This window comes from Dama dama, chromosome 18 (genome assembly GCF_033118175.1).
Source record: "Dama dama isolate Ldn47 chromosome 18, ASM3311817v1, whole genome shotgun sequence".
NCBI lineage: Eukaryota > Metazoa > Chordata > Mammalia > Artiodactyla > Cervidae > Dama > Dama dama.
Window position 1 is genome coordinate 23,195,074 of NC_083698.1, and position 16,000 is coordinate 23,211,073.

Sequence of the window (16,000 nt, forward strand, 5' to 3'; positions counted from 1 at the left end):
CAAATTATCAGAAGTAAATGACATTTATACAGTAATAATATGTGGGAACAATACTGTGTTAATTAAAAGTTGTGAAAATATGGATACAATGTTCTCTCATCACAATACACTGGAAAAAATAGTTTATACTAGGATTTCAAGTTTGCTTTCATCATGTGAGAATCTATTTTGATTTAACATGTTATGAAATAAAACGAAAAACACAATAGGAATTTTTAATTAGATGCCAAAAGGCATTTAGTACTATTCAAACCTATCCCTGAGTAAGAAAACAAAAAGGGAAAAAAAAAAAGTGGAAAGAAGAAACACTGTTTCATTATATCAAGAATTTCTCTTAGAGGAAGCACAGAATAAACTGCATCACTACTAAAATGTATCACTGTATTGGGTTTCTTAATCAATACAACAAAAAAAGAAACATGAAGTAATTAAATGTTAGAAAGTAAGACAATCCATCTTGCCTTTTAAACATAAAAAGTAATCATTTGAAAATATAAAAGAACTGTTAATAGCTTATAGCAAGTAGCCAGGTAAAAGATCAATCCATAAAACAATGTGAGTTTTCCTACATAATAGCAGTAACTAGTTAGAAAATTTAATATTTTAAATATTCCACTCTATAAAATTTGATAGCTCCCAAAACACTGACAACAATCAATTGTGAAATGTAATAAAGGAAATAATCATTAATAATAAATATGAAATCCCATAAAATGGTCATAATTTACTCTTGAAAACTGCTAGATAAAGCACTAACATTTCCAAATTAAAATAGACTAATCAATGACAAAAATTCATAATTGCAACTCAGAATAATTAACTTGACTCTGCATGTGTAGGATGTTCAAAAAGAATAAATAACAAAAAATCTACTAAATGTTAAACATTACTCATCCAGTAGTTTTATAGCTAATGTTATTAATTTTCTTAATTTGGATTTATTTTTATTGACTGATAAAAACAATCAAGTATCAAGTTAGTTTAAGATTTCAGTTAAAGGGATAATAAATTTATGCAATGTTTGAAGCAATTCTATTCTTCAACTACAACTAAATCCTACTGTTAGGTGCTATATGGGAAAATAATAGGGAACTATTCTTTTTATGTATGTAAAAATTCACCTCAAACTCCCTAAACAATATCAGTGACTAAGGACATCATTTCCTTTTATTTTCCCAAAGTGATATGTGTAACTTTAAGAAAGCAAATCCGTGGTTAGGGGAATCAAAAGTGTGTTTAAATGAAGAGTCTGCTAACCTGGGTTAGAGTTAATCTGTGACTTGCACATAGGTGGTAATCAGGAAAAAGGTTTTTCAACATAAATAGTAACCAGAAGACAAATAAAAGCAAAGGAATAGCTTGGCAAGAAAGCCAGATTTAGGCCAGAACATAAAACATGGGAGTTCTTAGTAACAGAAAGAAAAAAGCAGACAGACAGTAAAGAAAGGAAGAATTCATTCCAGGTTCCAACTTGGAAGGGATAAGGAAAAATTAGAAGCAAAAAACATACCACCTTAGTAGGATTCTGTAATGGATAGAATTGAGAAAAAGCCAAATTTGTTACATTTTCAACAGAGAATGATAGTTATAGAAAAAATTTTAAAGTTTTAAATATAAACTAAGTCAACTGATCAAAACCAACACAATTCACCACTATAAAAGCATGAATTTTTAAATTACTTTTAAATAAATTTGAATAACGATCATAAAGTCATGCTCAGCAGCCAATGAATAAAACTTACTTTAGTCCCACCTTTTTAACAACTAAGTATATTATAACATAAAGTGTAATTTTTACAGGATGGTTAAGGTTTACGAGTTACTCATCTAAGAACTTTTGAGTATTTTCTCAATATAAAAATCATAACATAAAATCATGTGATGAAACTGTATAAAAATAAATAGTGAATTAACAGACACTATTCTATTTATTCTGACCCTATTTTCCTTGATTTTACAGAACAATCATGAAAAATTTAGTAAAATTGGTAGCTCAGAGATATTAGAAAGCATTTATAACAGATGAGGATAACATCTTGTAACCACAATCAAATAAATGAACCCACAGTTTAACAGCTGAAACTCTATGTTATTTGGCTTCTAATGGGATTTACCTTTTATTCCTCATATTGGTCAGTGTAACAGTAAGTTATTATGGTTAGAAATATGATTAGTCAAAGAGAAGAAAGGAGAAAGACATAAGGAGAAGAGTGAGAAATTTAAAGGCATCAGAAAATAATTATTTTTACTTCATGACTAAATGTACAATGTGCAAATTATTCTCAGGCTTACAGTATACTTATAAACAACAAACACTAGTATATATTGCTTTAATTATGGTAGCTAAGCCATAAGAGTGAAAGCATAAAAGGAAAGGATTCAAAGTTTCAGCAATCCATCTAATTTTAATTAGTACTACCAAACTCATTATTTTTGGGGTAAACCATCAGATCAGATGGTAAAAAAATCAGATGGGAATTCCATGACTTCCCTAGTGGCTCAGAAGGTTAAGAATCTGCTTGCATTGTGGGAGACCTGGGTTTGATCCCTGGGTACGGAAGATCCACTGGAGAAGGAAATGGCAACCCACTCCAGTATTCCTGCCTGGAAAATTCCATGAACAGAGGAGCCTAGCAGGCTACAGTCCATGGGATCACGAAGCGCTGGACACGACTGAGCAACTAATACATACACAATGACCAGGAAGAATGTTTCTGTTTGAGCATTGCAGTCATTTTGAATCTCTGATATATCAATATTCCAACTCTCCGGACCTATTCTTTACAGGTTGATGACCTAGCTTCATGTAAGATGTAAGACCTGGGACAAAAATGTGAATGCAATCAAATAAATACTGAACTTTTAAAAAGTAAGTATTTACATTCTACCTCAGATCATCTCAGATTCTATTCATAGCAAGCTTATAACACTCCTCAGAAAATCAGTTACCCTGATCAAATTCTTGACAGACATTATGTGTGCTAAGAATATAACAGTGGAGTTATGATAATGTTAAAATATTAGATACAATATTATGGTCATTGGAAGTAGATAAGTTGTTTTGAAAGGAAAGAATTCATTATTTTTCATTAACAGTGCATATTGGGATATTTTCCAATCAAGAAAAAACATGAGAGAGAGAGGGAGAGGGAAAAGGGCTCTTTTAAATAAAGTTTCCAGAAAATCTTTAGTTACGCCTCAGAGACCATCCCAAGCTGTATGGTTAGTTAGGAAATGATGTTCTTACCCAAGATCAAATTGGGTTTCTGAAGGGAGAAGGAGATGGGCATTTAGGAGACTCTGACTTGCATGTTTTATTTAATCCTCACAACAAAATTAAACAAGTCAATAAGAAAAAATCCATAACTGTAAATTCTTCCTTCTGTTCTACATAGCCCATTACTAAATTGAGGAATGGATTTCCAAAGTGCAAGGGTCAACTTCCTAACAGTGAACCTAGCCCTTATTCTACCAAATTGCAATAACTAGGAAGTTCCCGGGGAACTTCCTTCCTTTTGTATACTGCTGAGGAGTACATTAATTTATGGGAGCTAAGTAATAAATCTCTATATCCCATTTTTTAAAAATTCAGGTCGAAATGGGATAACATCAGGAAGGTATTCCTATGAGTTTGAAGTTTAAAGGTAAGGAGGTTCCCAATTTTCAGAATGGAGTATATTCCTTGTTTTTAGTTCTTTTAGACAAACCTAGATAGCATATTGAAAAGCAAAGACATCACTTTGCTGACAAAGGTCCATACAGCCAAAGGTATAGTTTTTCCAGTAGTCATGTATGAATGTGAGAGTTGGACCATAAGGGAGGCTAATAACCGAAGAACTGATGCTTTCAGACTGTGGTCCTGGAGAAGACTCTTGAGAGTTCCTTGGACTGCAAGGAGATCAAACAAATCAATCCTAAAGGAAATCAACCCTGAATATTCATTGGAAGGATTGATGCTGAAGCTGAAGGTCCAATACTTTGGCCAACTTGTTGGAAAATAACCTGATGTGGGAAAGATTGAAGGCAAAAGGAGAAGAATGCGGCAGAGAATGAGATGGCTGAAGAGCATCATGGACTCAATGGACCTGAGTTTGAGCAAATTCTGGGAGATAGCGAAGGACGGGGAAGGCTGGTGTGCTGCAGTTCATGAGGTCACAAAGAGCCGGACATGACTTAGCAATTAAACAACAACAAAGTTGATTTTAGTGAACTTACAGTGAAAAGCCATATTTATTTACTTATTTAGCCCTTACACTCTACAAACCTACCTAGGTAAGATTCTGTCTTCTGTTTACTTTGCTTCTAGTACTACATTTTATGACATGGCCATTTACACACTTACTAAATATCTATTGTGTATATATACAGTGCTACACAGAAAACCAGGAGGTATATAGAAATCTATTAACAGGTAGTTCCTGTTATAAAAAATGTATAATCTCTAAAGATTTTTATGATGAAATATATATCAAAAACTTAAAGAATAAGACAGAAGTTAATACCTTAATATTCTTAGATATATAGCTCAAAGTTTGCTTGGAAATAAGCAGAAAATCAAGGAAACTGAACTGTTTCATTCTGCTCAAGTAAATAAAATTTTGGTTTCATCTGTTTTATATAAAAGTCGATCCACTGCATATCAAGCAATTTTTGTAAAATGGATTTCAGTGATAGAAACAACCTTTTTAAACCAAAGATAATAGTAGATGGGAGGAAATAAATGGTTATAAGTAACATACAGATAATGATGCATGTTCATTGGACCAACTGTCTCATAAAAGTTAACCAAGTCTTCTAGGACTTCAGCTGGGAGTTTAGAAGTACAGAGTGTACAATTCCCCAGAACCAAAGAAAGGAGAATGCTGTGAAGACCCTGAGGGCCCCAAATCCATGCTGTATCCTGTGGAAGACACCATCACAACTAACAAAAGCAAAGACAACCATATAGCCTAGGGTTGGGATATATTAGTTGTCCAACTTTGAAACCAAGGTTGAAAATTTAAATCATATACTCAAGACAATACCCATGGACAATGACTCCTCAGGTGATTTATTCAATGAGAGTACTACTTTGAAAAGAATCATCTGGAGCAAGAATGATCAAAGAGGGCTTAGAGCAGCATTTCTTAATCTAGGCATTACTGTCACTTTGGGCTGAACAATTGTTATGTGGGTGAGATGTCCCGTGCTTTGTCTGATGTTTATCATTATCAATGGCCTCTAGTTACTACATGCCCATAGGACCATATCCTCAGTTGTAACAACTCCACCTGTCTCCATATATTGCCAAATGTCCCCTGGGGGCAAAATTCCCTCTGGCTGAAAACCATTGGATTAGAGGTAGAGAGAGCAATTATCTTTAGATATAAAGTGAGAGGGACTTTGACTTAAGTGGTGAAGCCAAGACCTATATGGATCTTACATACATAAGGAAGAAAACATATACAGTATTCACTTACTGATTCAGGCTTCTAGTTTGTATAATGGAAAAATAATAGTCAAAAACGGAAATTAGAGAATTTATATTTTAATGAGGTGAATGAACGAGTGGAAAAAGAGATTTTGGGTAGATGATCTCTTCATATGAAACCTAAATCTACAGAGAATAATTAACTATAAAAACCTTTTCTGAACTGTTGACAGATAACAATGAAAACAGAAGTAAATGATATAGAAATGGTCTGAGCACAGGCAATCCGGTCATTCCTAAACTTGCTTTAGTAAATTATGGCTGAATTTCAGCTTTATCAGATACAAATTTATCCCTTGTCAAAATGTCAGAAATGTTCCTAAAATAATACACAAAATTAAATCTGACCATAAAGCAAAGCTATCATGAGACGTTCCATATTTAACTGAATACTGTATCAAACTTTTCTGAAAAGTAGAGGGATTTTGTAGTTCACTTATATACTGTTTTCAAAGTCTGGATTTTTACATTGTATTTCCCCAATACACTATTAAAAAGAATAAATAAATTCCACTAGGTGTCCTTGGCCTAGATCTCAAAACCACTTTATTCCAATATATCTTAGCAAAGATGAAGAATTTTCTGCCTTTTGATGATCATGATTTTATCGTTATTGTTAGCTGCTTTTGGAAAAACTCACAACAAAACAGAAAATCTGTAAGTGTATGTTTTCAACAGGCATAATTTCAAATGCACAGCCAGAAGGTTTTAATAAATTAAAATAAGTACAATGTCCAGAAGAAGGTTAATATATACCTCTGTGAAGACCCTTGTTGGACAGGTCCTTGAATACTTTGTGCTTAGGTAAGACTATTATATAAACTATATACTGAGCTTCATGCCTTGCAATTACATTGTGTTATTTATGAAAGCTCTTTCAACTTATTTGGAATTTTGCTTTCTCAACTGGCAGCAATTACATATTCAAAGACCACCAGAAATAATTCTTCCGTCCCTTTTGGGATCCACAAGCTTGTTATGAACACTTAAGCAACTGTACAGGAACATTATACTTTGATAATAAACAAGGCCAGGGAGAAGATTTTTTTCCATTAAAAAAATTCCTGCTCATAAATAACTCAAAAATAAAAAGAGAAATGATAATTCTACCAACATAGGCAACTTTATCTGAAATCAGAGCCACCCCACACAGGATTTTGAATTTTGAAAGCAACAGCTCGCACAAATTAGTGACTCGTTCTTGTCCAGTCAATACATTCATCTAACAAAGCCTCCTCCATATGAGGAACCGCAAACATTTCTGGCTTCAGTTGTTAATCTCCCATGAAAAACTATTTCCATACTATTTTTAACTTGTATATGGAAATGATTATCTCTTTAACTCTGAGGCATGAAAACTCATACAGCACCCTTTATAATGCATTCATGCACCGTTTTCCTTCTCATGTCCTTGACAGATGGAAGTATTCACATCTTCCTCCCAGAACAAAAGTTGAGAAGCAGGCTGCTTCCTCTTCAATTGGCTCCGTTTTTGCCTTCCAAATTCTCATGCTACTGGGCCTGCTTCTCAATAGTTTTTCAATTCTACCTTCTTAGACAAAAAATGTAGTTGCGTGATACTTAAAGTCAACTGTTATGGAAGAGTAGCTTGTATGACAAATGAAATTCATAATTCACCTGGACCACATATGTATAAAATTAAGAATTAAATATCTTACTATAAGTATTTTAAAAATATAAGAAGCCTTTTAAGATAATTATGGATCTGAATGAAGATTTCTTGAATACCCTTTTACCAAGTATTTTAATTTAGTCACTTAATAACCATATGATACAAATATTATTTTATCTTTACAGATGAGAAAACTTAAGGATCTCATGAAACTTAACAGGGCAAATAGGTGATGGTCCTGTGTATTAAATCTAGTTCTATCTGAATTTCAAAAATAACATTTTTTCCTATGATTCCATACTCTATTCTTTCTGAATGTTAAGGACTCAGTTACTAACGAGACTGACTTCAAATAAGTAGAACCTGAAATAGAGTTATAATACCAGTTAATGCAAATGATGATTGAGCAACATATGGTATTTATTCTTAAGGAAACTCACAGTTTCACTTTGGAGACACTTTTATTTCTACGGTGCCTTTTAGAGCTGTCTCTATTGCATCAAATACATGGAACAAAGCACTGCACATAGATTTCACAGAAGAAAAGAGCTATCCATTGTTTATTAAAATGGAATAAGAGAGGATGGTGAATTATATGTATAACCAATAGTATCATATTATTACTGCACATAAAATATCATAGTATAATTGCATTAATATTTTATACAGAATATATATTAATTTTAATTACAGTATTAATATATAACATATTATATAAAGATATATATATGTATGTGTAAATCTCTATAGATGATAAATCTTCTCATTAGCCAGCCCACACTCTACTTCCATCTATAATGGACACCTCCGTTCTTCCATGAACTCGTCTCTGTGAAGTGCTGATGTTCCATATATCTGATACACACACACATACATTACACAAATATGTATGTATTATATATGCGGTATCTATACATCATATATACTTTAATATATATGTATGTATATACCATATTTTAAAATCACAACCTGTAAAAGCAATTCCTACTATAAAAGTATTTCTTATGTCTGAGAGCTCTGATCTCTATAATTGGGGCCAAGTTTGAATTCACTAAGATAATTTCTTGAAACACTATATTACAGAAAACCTGATTAAGATACTACTTTAGAAAAAACAGAACTGAAATTCAACTCCAGTGACCTGTACTGAACCTTTTTATGTGGTTAAGGAGTGGAAGCTCAGTGGTAAGGAACCTGTCTGCCAAGCAGGAGAGGTGGGTTCTATATCTGAGTGGGGAAGATCCCCTGGTGAAGGACATGGCAACCGACTCCAGTGTTCTTGAGTGGAGAATCCCCACGGACAGAGGAGCCTGGCAGGCCACAGTCCATGGTGCACAAGAGTTGGACACAACACAGCGACTAAAAGAACAACAAGGAGTGGAATGGGTAAATACCAAAGGAGAGTTGAAATTTAGAAACAGCTAAACACAATCTCATTTTATTAGAATATGATTAAGAACACTATATAATATTTAAATTTTCCAACAAGATTTAAATCCAACAAGATTTAAGCTTTAAATCTTATTCCAACAAGAGGTTTAACTTTCTAACTTCAACTGACACTACATTTGTGGTTTTCACTAAAATATCTGATTCTATTATTTCCTGTAAGCATTTCATACAGAAAAACAACTTGAGAGTAAATCTAATGAATAATGCTAAGCCACATTTAAAGACAACTATGATCTTTGCTTTCTCTTTACCATATTGTATGAAGGATACAAACAACACACAATGAATTGTAAACCGCACATCTGCAATTATAATCTTGCATAAAAAATGAGCACTGAGTGCTGATTAAACTAGCAATGCTTTATTAAAACTTCAGGAAACTATCCTGTAGGAAGCAATGTTTCACTATATAAGCTTTACTTATTTTTGAAGTGAAAAAAATAATGTAAATTTAAAACAACAGTAAAACCAATATGCTATAAAAATACACAATGTTAATGGAACATAAGCTGCCAACGGTTGATATATATCTGACATATTTCTCTAAATGTACTGCTTATAGCTGAAGATGTTTATGTGAAAACAAGATCACTATTTCTAGAGAATATCTGCTGTTTACCTACCCTCCCTCACAATAATCTTTCAGGCAAGACAAATCACCTGCAGCTAAAATACCTATAATTTCTGAAGAAAAGGATTTGGCTGTTCAAGAGTAGAACTGACAAACGTACTATATCTTGGGATGAGTGGAAAAAGTTAAAACTATCCTTGAGTATAGTCTGAGAAATAGAAAATAATAAATTTGTAGTACCTTCAAAAACTATTAAAAAAGAATGTTTCAGAATCATTCAAGAGTTTTTAAGAGATCAACAGAAGTTATCCAGATTATACCACAAGTTCACAGTTACCTGTATTAAACTGTTTCATGTTTTTTAAATATAAATTAATTTATTTTAATTGGAGGCTAATTACTTTACAATATTATAGTGGTACCTTATATCACTGAGGTGTGAAAACTCATTATAACTGCAATGTTACACAAGCTGCAAAACATAAACACAAGGGAAAAAATATAATTTGATGACCCTAATATACTTTCCTAGTGATAAAAGTGTCTAAATATTATGAAATCATTTTTAAAAATAGAGGGTCTTCCTTAAAATGATGTTGTATTTGAATGGTACAGAGTAAGAATCCATTAGTTAAAGAAGCTACTAAAAAAATTAAGCGACCTATTTACTCTTTCTGAGCAGCTTCCTTCATATGAGAAAGTTGTCAGGTCATTAACTGAGGAAGAGTCAGTGTAAAGTATTAAAAAGAATATGAGGAGGAGGAAATGACAATCTAGGCGAAGATCTGGGATGTGAAAACATTGTGACCTTTGGTATCTCATTTAGTTTCTCCAATTCTCATCTGTAGAAGAGACACAACAAATCCTAACTTGTCCACTGCTGAACCTGTCTTATCTACACAAGAAGTTTTCTAAAGTGCAAATGAGAGTTCTAAGAAAGTCCTGATCAAATACAACATTTTATGAAGTTAACTCTCATATATTTTTTACCACTGATTCTCTTTATACTACTGTGGAAAAAAGTTTAAAAATAAATACTACTTTATATCATGGTTTTTTTTTCCTAAGCAACTATTAATACTAAAGTGATTTAAAATACAAAGGTGATACCAAAATCAGATGCTTTTTCTTCCTCTTGCACTTAGACTACACTTGTCCTTAGATCCATGGTGCCTGGCATACAGTAGGCACTTAACAAACTGATCCATAAAGGAAGGAAGGAATACAAATTGTTATCTCTTGTATTACCCAGACAGAAATTTGCTATGTGCAATAGTTTAAGAGTTAACATAACTTAAATATTCCCAACGTAGACACTGGCATAATTTTCTATTGGAATTCTAAGACTAACCATATATAGTTGCTGTGTTTTTCCAGAGCAGAAAGTATGCTCCAATACAGAGAAGTGCCAGGGCTGACAGACTTATATAGTCTGGTCAACTGTACTCCCCCCCAGACATAATTAACTTAAAGTTTACTACTATTTTGCCATTATTAAAATTCTTTGATTTAAAAAAAGTGAAGTAGAGTTAATGCTCTTAATAAAGTATATCCAAAGGAACACTACACAGGTTAGAGCAAAAGAATTAAAATGCACGTACCATATTTATGTCATTCGTTAATTTACTATCATATGACTGGTTTTTAAGAAGTATTATTTTATTTCCTTTATTCATATAAATTATTATGTAGAGACATAAAAAATAAACTCTCAAGCTAAATCGCCTCAGTTAAGAGCCAGGTTAAGAGGACAGCATTGGAACCTCTTCTCTGGCCCACTTGCTACCCACAAAAGCTCCAGAGGGGACCTGTCAAATTTTTCTGTAGCATGAAAACCACAATCTTATATAAAACTTGTATCTCAGTCTTGTAAGAACAACCTTTTCAAATTCATAGGGAAACATTCATGACATTTTTATATTTCCCAGCATTTCCTGTATATGTTTCAATAATCACCTCATAAATTTTTTTACAATAAAATACACATTTATGATAAACCTGCCATTTTTAACAACTAAAATGTCTTCACATTTGGAATGTTAAGCAGTTAATAGCTGCTGAGAACTGTTCATTCATTAATTTTTTTAAACAGCTAGAATGTTAGTACCTAGTATACTAAAGACAGGTGTAAAATATTTCACAAGGAAATGGAACCAAAGCACATTTTGGTTATTAACACCTAAAACTGGTCAATGAACCTACGATTCCAAACCTTTGCTTACTTGGTCCTCCTCGCTTGGTCAGTGAGTTTCTCCATCTCCTCTTTCCACTTCAGTTGGAATCTCACACTAGGGGTCAGCAGACTACGGCCCTCAAAACAAATCAAGGCTACCTCTTGTTTTGCAATTAATATGTCATTGGAACATGGCCATTCATTCATATGTTCTTTGTCTATGGCTGTTTTGTGCTACAGTGGCAGCATTAAGTACCCATAAAACCATTATATCATCTTTCATCTTTTGTAAGAAAATAATTTATAAAAAATATTTTGATACCTAGGCTTTAATTATACATTTTATTAAATATTTAATTAAGACTTGACATCTGAATTTTATGCAAAATACTAAGAAACCAACTTTTCTATATTTTCTTTTCTAATTTATGTAAATGAGTTAAGAAAACAGACTAAATGAGCTAACAGCTCTATGGAACTTTTGATATAGTTAACTATAAGGACTAACAAATCTAAAATATTAAACACAAGATATTAAAGTAAGCTATGTAAATATAAATACTAAAACACTTCACTTTAAAGGGCAAAATAAAAAAGCATCATATATATTCTACCTTTCACTACAATTCTTATCTTTTCCAGGCTAGTAATTATCACAGTGTTAGGAAGATTATTTATTGCACTGCGTTTGAAAATGCTTGATAAGAAAAGCCCCAGGGAAGCAACTGTATAACTAAAATAGGCAAGCCTGGATCTTCCACTGAGTGTGAAGTATGCATGTACCTACCAACTGGGTTCTATATTCAATACAGGAGACCCTGGTGGCTCAGACAGTAAAGAATCTGCCTCCAATGCAGGTTCGATCCCTGGGTCTGGAAGATCCCCTGGAGAAGGGAATCACAACCTACTCCAGCATTCTTGCCTGTGAAATCTCATGGACGGAGGAGCTTGTCAAACTACAGTCCATGGGGTCGCAAAGAGTCGGACATGACCGAGCAACCAACACTTTCACTATACTTAAGATGGAAAACTCTTTAATGTCAAGAATAACATTCTAAAAAAAAAAAAGAATAACATTCTATATTTTGTTAAACACACTATATAGGCAGAGAAAGACTTTACACACTGATGTGTAAATTTAAATATGAACACCGATAAAACTGTTGATTTAGTCTTAGATAAACCATTCTTTAACCTCAGATATGCAGATGACACCACCCTTATGGCACAAAGTGAAGAACTAAAGAGCCTCTTGATGAAAGTGAAAGAGGAGAGTGAAAAAGTTGGCTTAAACCTTAATATTCAGAAAACTAAGATCATGGCATCTGGTCCCATCACTTTATGGCAAATAGATGGGGAAACAATGGAAAAAGTGGCTGACTTTATTTTTCTGGGATCCAAAATCACTGTGGATGGTGACTGCAGCCATGAAATTAAAAAACACTTACTCCTTGGAAGGAAAGTTATGACCTACCTAGATAGCATATTAAAAAGCAGAGACATTATTATTTCCACAAAGGTCTGTCTAGTCAAGGCTATGGTTTTTCCAGTAGTCATGTACGGATGTGAGAGTTGGACTATAAAGAAAGCTGAGCACCGAAGAATTGATGCTTTTGAACTGTGGTGTTGGAGAAGACTCTTGAGAGTTCCCTGGACTGCAAGGAGATCCAACCAGTCCATCCTAAAGAAGATCAGTCCTGGGTGTTCATTGGAAGGACTGATGTTGAAGCTGAAACTCCAATACTTTGGCCACCTGATGCGAAGAGGTGACTCATTTGAAAAGACCCTGATGCTGGGAAAGATTGAGGGCAGGAGGAGAAGGGGACGACAGAGGATGAGGTGGTTGGATGGCATCACCGACTCAATGGACATGGGTTTGGGTGAACTCTGGGAGTTGGTGATGGACAGGGAGGCCTGATGTGCTGTGGTTCTTGGGGTCGCAAAGAGTCGGACACGATTGAGTGACTGAATTGAACTGAACTGAAACCATTCTTACAAAATAATTCCATTTCTTAAAGAAAAGCAAAGTCTATTAGAAGAGTTTTCCTAGGTTTGTATTCACACACTAATATTTTAAATTTCTTTGGCTTCCTTCCTAGGCTACTCAAAATGCAACATTTATGTTACAAATATAAAGGTGTAATAAATCTCCTCTTGAGAATAATGTATAATTCAAAATTCCATCGTGTGTTAAATTCTAATGAGGTTTCAAGCACTTTCAGATTTTAACACGTTAATGGATTATAAAATCACCAGAGCAAAGAGTAATGAATTTCAACCCTAGTTCACCTATAACTTGGTTTCTTCATGCTCAAACAATGATTGTAATAAGATTTCACCAAGCTGATTTAAAGATGAATAATAAATGCCTGAAATACATCAAGAAAATAATTGTGGTAAATATTTGTAACTGGGGAGGCTTGGCAGTTCTACACTTTAGTTCAATCTACTATAAAAAATGATGGGAAAAAAAAATGTTGGGAAAATTTTAAAAATAATCTTCATCTTGTAATTGGCTGTGTTAACCAGTATGAAGCACTGAGAATAGTGCATGGCATATGACAAGCGGTGTACGGAGTCTAAATCGTGATCATTACCACCACTGTTACCCCACCTTGGAAATAAAACAACACAAACAAAACAAACTCATCTAGAGACAAATTTCCTCTCTAGGAGTGAAGCACTCGAAAGTAAAAGTGACTGAAATGTATGCTTCTAGGTATTAAAAATGTGAAAATGGCCACTATTCAGGAAAGATTTTATGATAAGACATCCAGAGAATTAAAAACTTCTCTTATGCAGCAATTTTGAGACTAAAATCTATAGAAAAATGAGATCAAAGACATGTAGCACAAAAATCTAAGGATTTTTATGAGATCCGTTTAAGGAAGAGGTAAGAAGGATGGTAAGTATTTCTCCATGAAATAAGGTCTGTGCTGTGCTTAGCCGCTCAGTAGTGTCTGCCTCTTTGTGACCCCAGGGACTGTAGCCGGGCCAGGCTCTTCTGTTCAGGGGAATTCTCCAGGCAAGATTGCTGGAGTGGGTTGCCATGCCCTCCTCTAGGGGATCTTTCCAATCCAGGGATCGAACTCAGGTCTCCTGTGTTGTAGGTGGATTCTTTATCATCCGAGCCACCAGGGAAGTCCAGAAACAAGGTCATGGCTACCTAAAGAGACCTACACATAGGTCACTGGATATGTAACATCAAACACTGAACATTTAATTCTAGGTGAAGTATTATAAATAGAGTGGACTTCAGTCTGACAGAGGGACGACTACCTATAGTTTCCCTAGTCACATGCAAAGCACTAATGCATCTATCATTGCTCTCTCTTAATGGTAGCATTGTGCCAATTGTATGAGCAATAGAATCAGATATGGTGAGATATTTTAGCTGTGGTATGCGGACAGTTTTTAGAAAAGACATAATAGGGGGATGACCTAGGAAACTACCCCAGCTCCTGCCTTATAATGATCACAGCAACAATGAAGAAAGAAAGTGCAAAATACCAGACGTATAGAAGAACTAGAATTCAGAGCATTTGGTTACTGGCTCTATCTGGAACATGGAGAATAATCAGAAGTGATTCTTGGATTCAGACTGGAAGAACAGTGGCTCCCCTAACAAGTAGCAGTGTCGGGAGAATACAACAGATTCAGATTCCTTATCTATAATATTGGAAGGAATGCTACATCGTGGAAATATCATAAAGCATGGAGGGGTGGGAGGGAAGTTCAAGAAGGAAGGGACATATGTATACCTATGGTGGATTCAAGTTGATGTATCGCAGAAACCAATGCAACATTGTAAAGCAATTATCCTCCAATTAAAAATAAATAAACTTTTATAAAAAAGAGAGATAAAGCATGAAGACTAAGCACTGTGGCATACAAAAACAGGCTTTCACCCTGCTGGCCAATACTGCCTAAATGGAACTAATGGCTCTTGAGAAGGTAACTACGGTAAAATTTGCAATCAAGGGGAAGGTGATTCGTGTAGCTGATTTACAGTCTCACATAGTATATAAACTTTACATACAATTTGTTCTATAGATAAATGTCACAGGATTCAATCACCATCTATTATACATAACTGAGTGAAATGGGCAGAACTTTTGAACCTCATCTAAATGTTCCTATTATAGTATGATTTTGGACGCAAATATAGTTCTGTCGGGTCATTAGTATGTATTCAAAATAAATGAGAGCATGCACAATTTTTACTAGGGTTACAATAAATACTTTGGAAACAGACTAGTTAGAATCAAAATCAAATGGCACATAACAATAATAATAATAATTAAATAAAAAATAAACTTATAAAACTAAAGATGCTTTGAATTCTACCTAAATCCCTCCAAATATAATAAAAATCTTACCAAACCTCTGTTGTTCTCTACCTGCAAAATGTAAAGAAGAAAAGAAAGGGTTTAATTGGAAATTTTATCCTCTTAAGGCCTCAGTATCCACATGTGTAAATTTATGTGTGAAGACATTTTTCCAAATAACATTCCATGATGTATATAGTATATTCTGTGATAAAAGGGAGTCATGGTCAACAAAACATGGGAAATAATGAATTAACCTAACTTTACTGCCTGCCTACCCAGAGTCTTTTATAAGCCAATATAAACTGTGAGTCTCCCCAAGTGGAATACAGTACTATCATTGCGCTAATAAATTTGATCATAAAGTAATTCC

General features: G+C 33.9%; 1 protein-coding gene across 4 annotated transcripts in view; it reads right to left on the reverse strand.

Annotated features, from left to right (window-relative positions):
- The window catches only part of CRPPA (CDP-L-ribitol pyrophosphorylase A), a 338,948-nt gene that overhangs the window by 29,588 nt on the left and 293,360 nt on the right, over positions 1 to 16,000 (reverse strand). The window contains exons 10-11 of one of the 4 annotated variants that reach the window (XR_009696636.1): positions 15,679 to 15,695; positions 8,256 to 8,462 (exon numbers count right to left, since the gene is read on the reverse strand). The exons of 2 other annotated variants lie outside the window; for them this stretch is intronic. Coding sequence is in view for 1 of the 2 variants with exons in the window: in XM_061165010.1 (XP_061020993.1) it covers positions 15,679 to 15,695 (17 nt within the window). In the remaining variant the exon portion in view is untranslated. The remainder of the gene's footprint in view (positions 1 to 8,255; positions 8,463 to 15,678; positions 15,696 to 16,000) is intronic. One more of the 4 variants, XM_061165010.1, reaches the window with a different exon arrangement.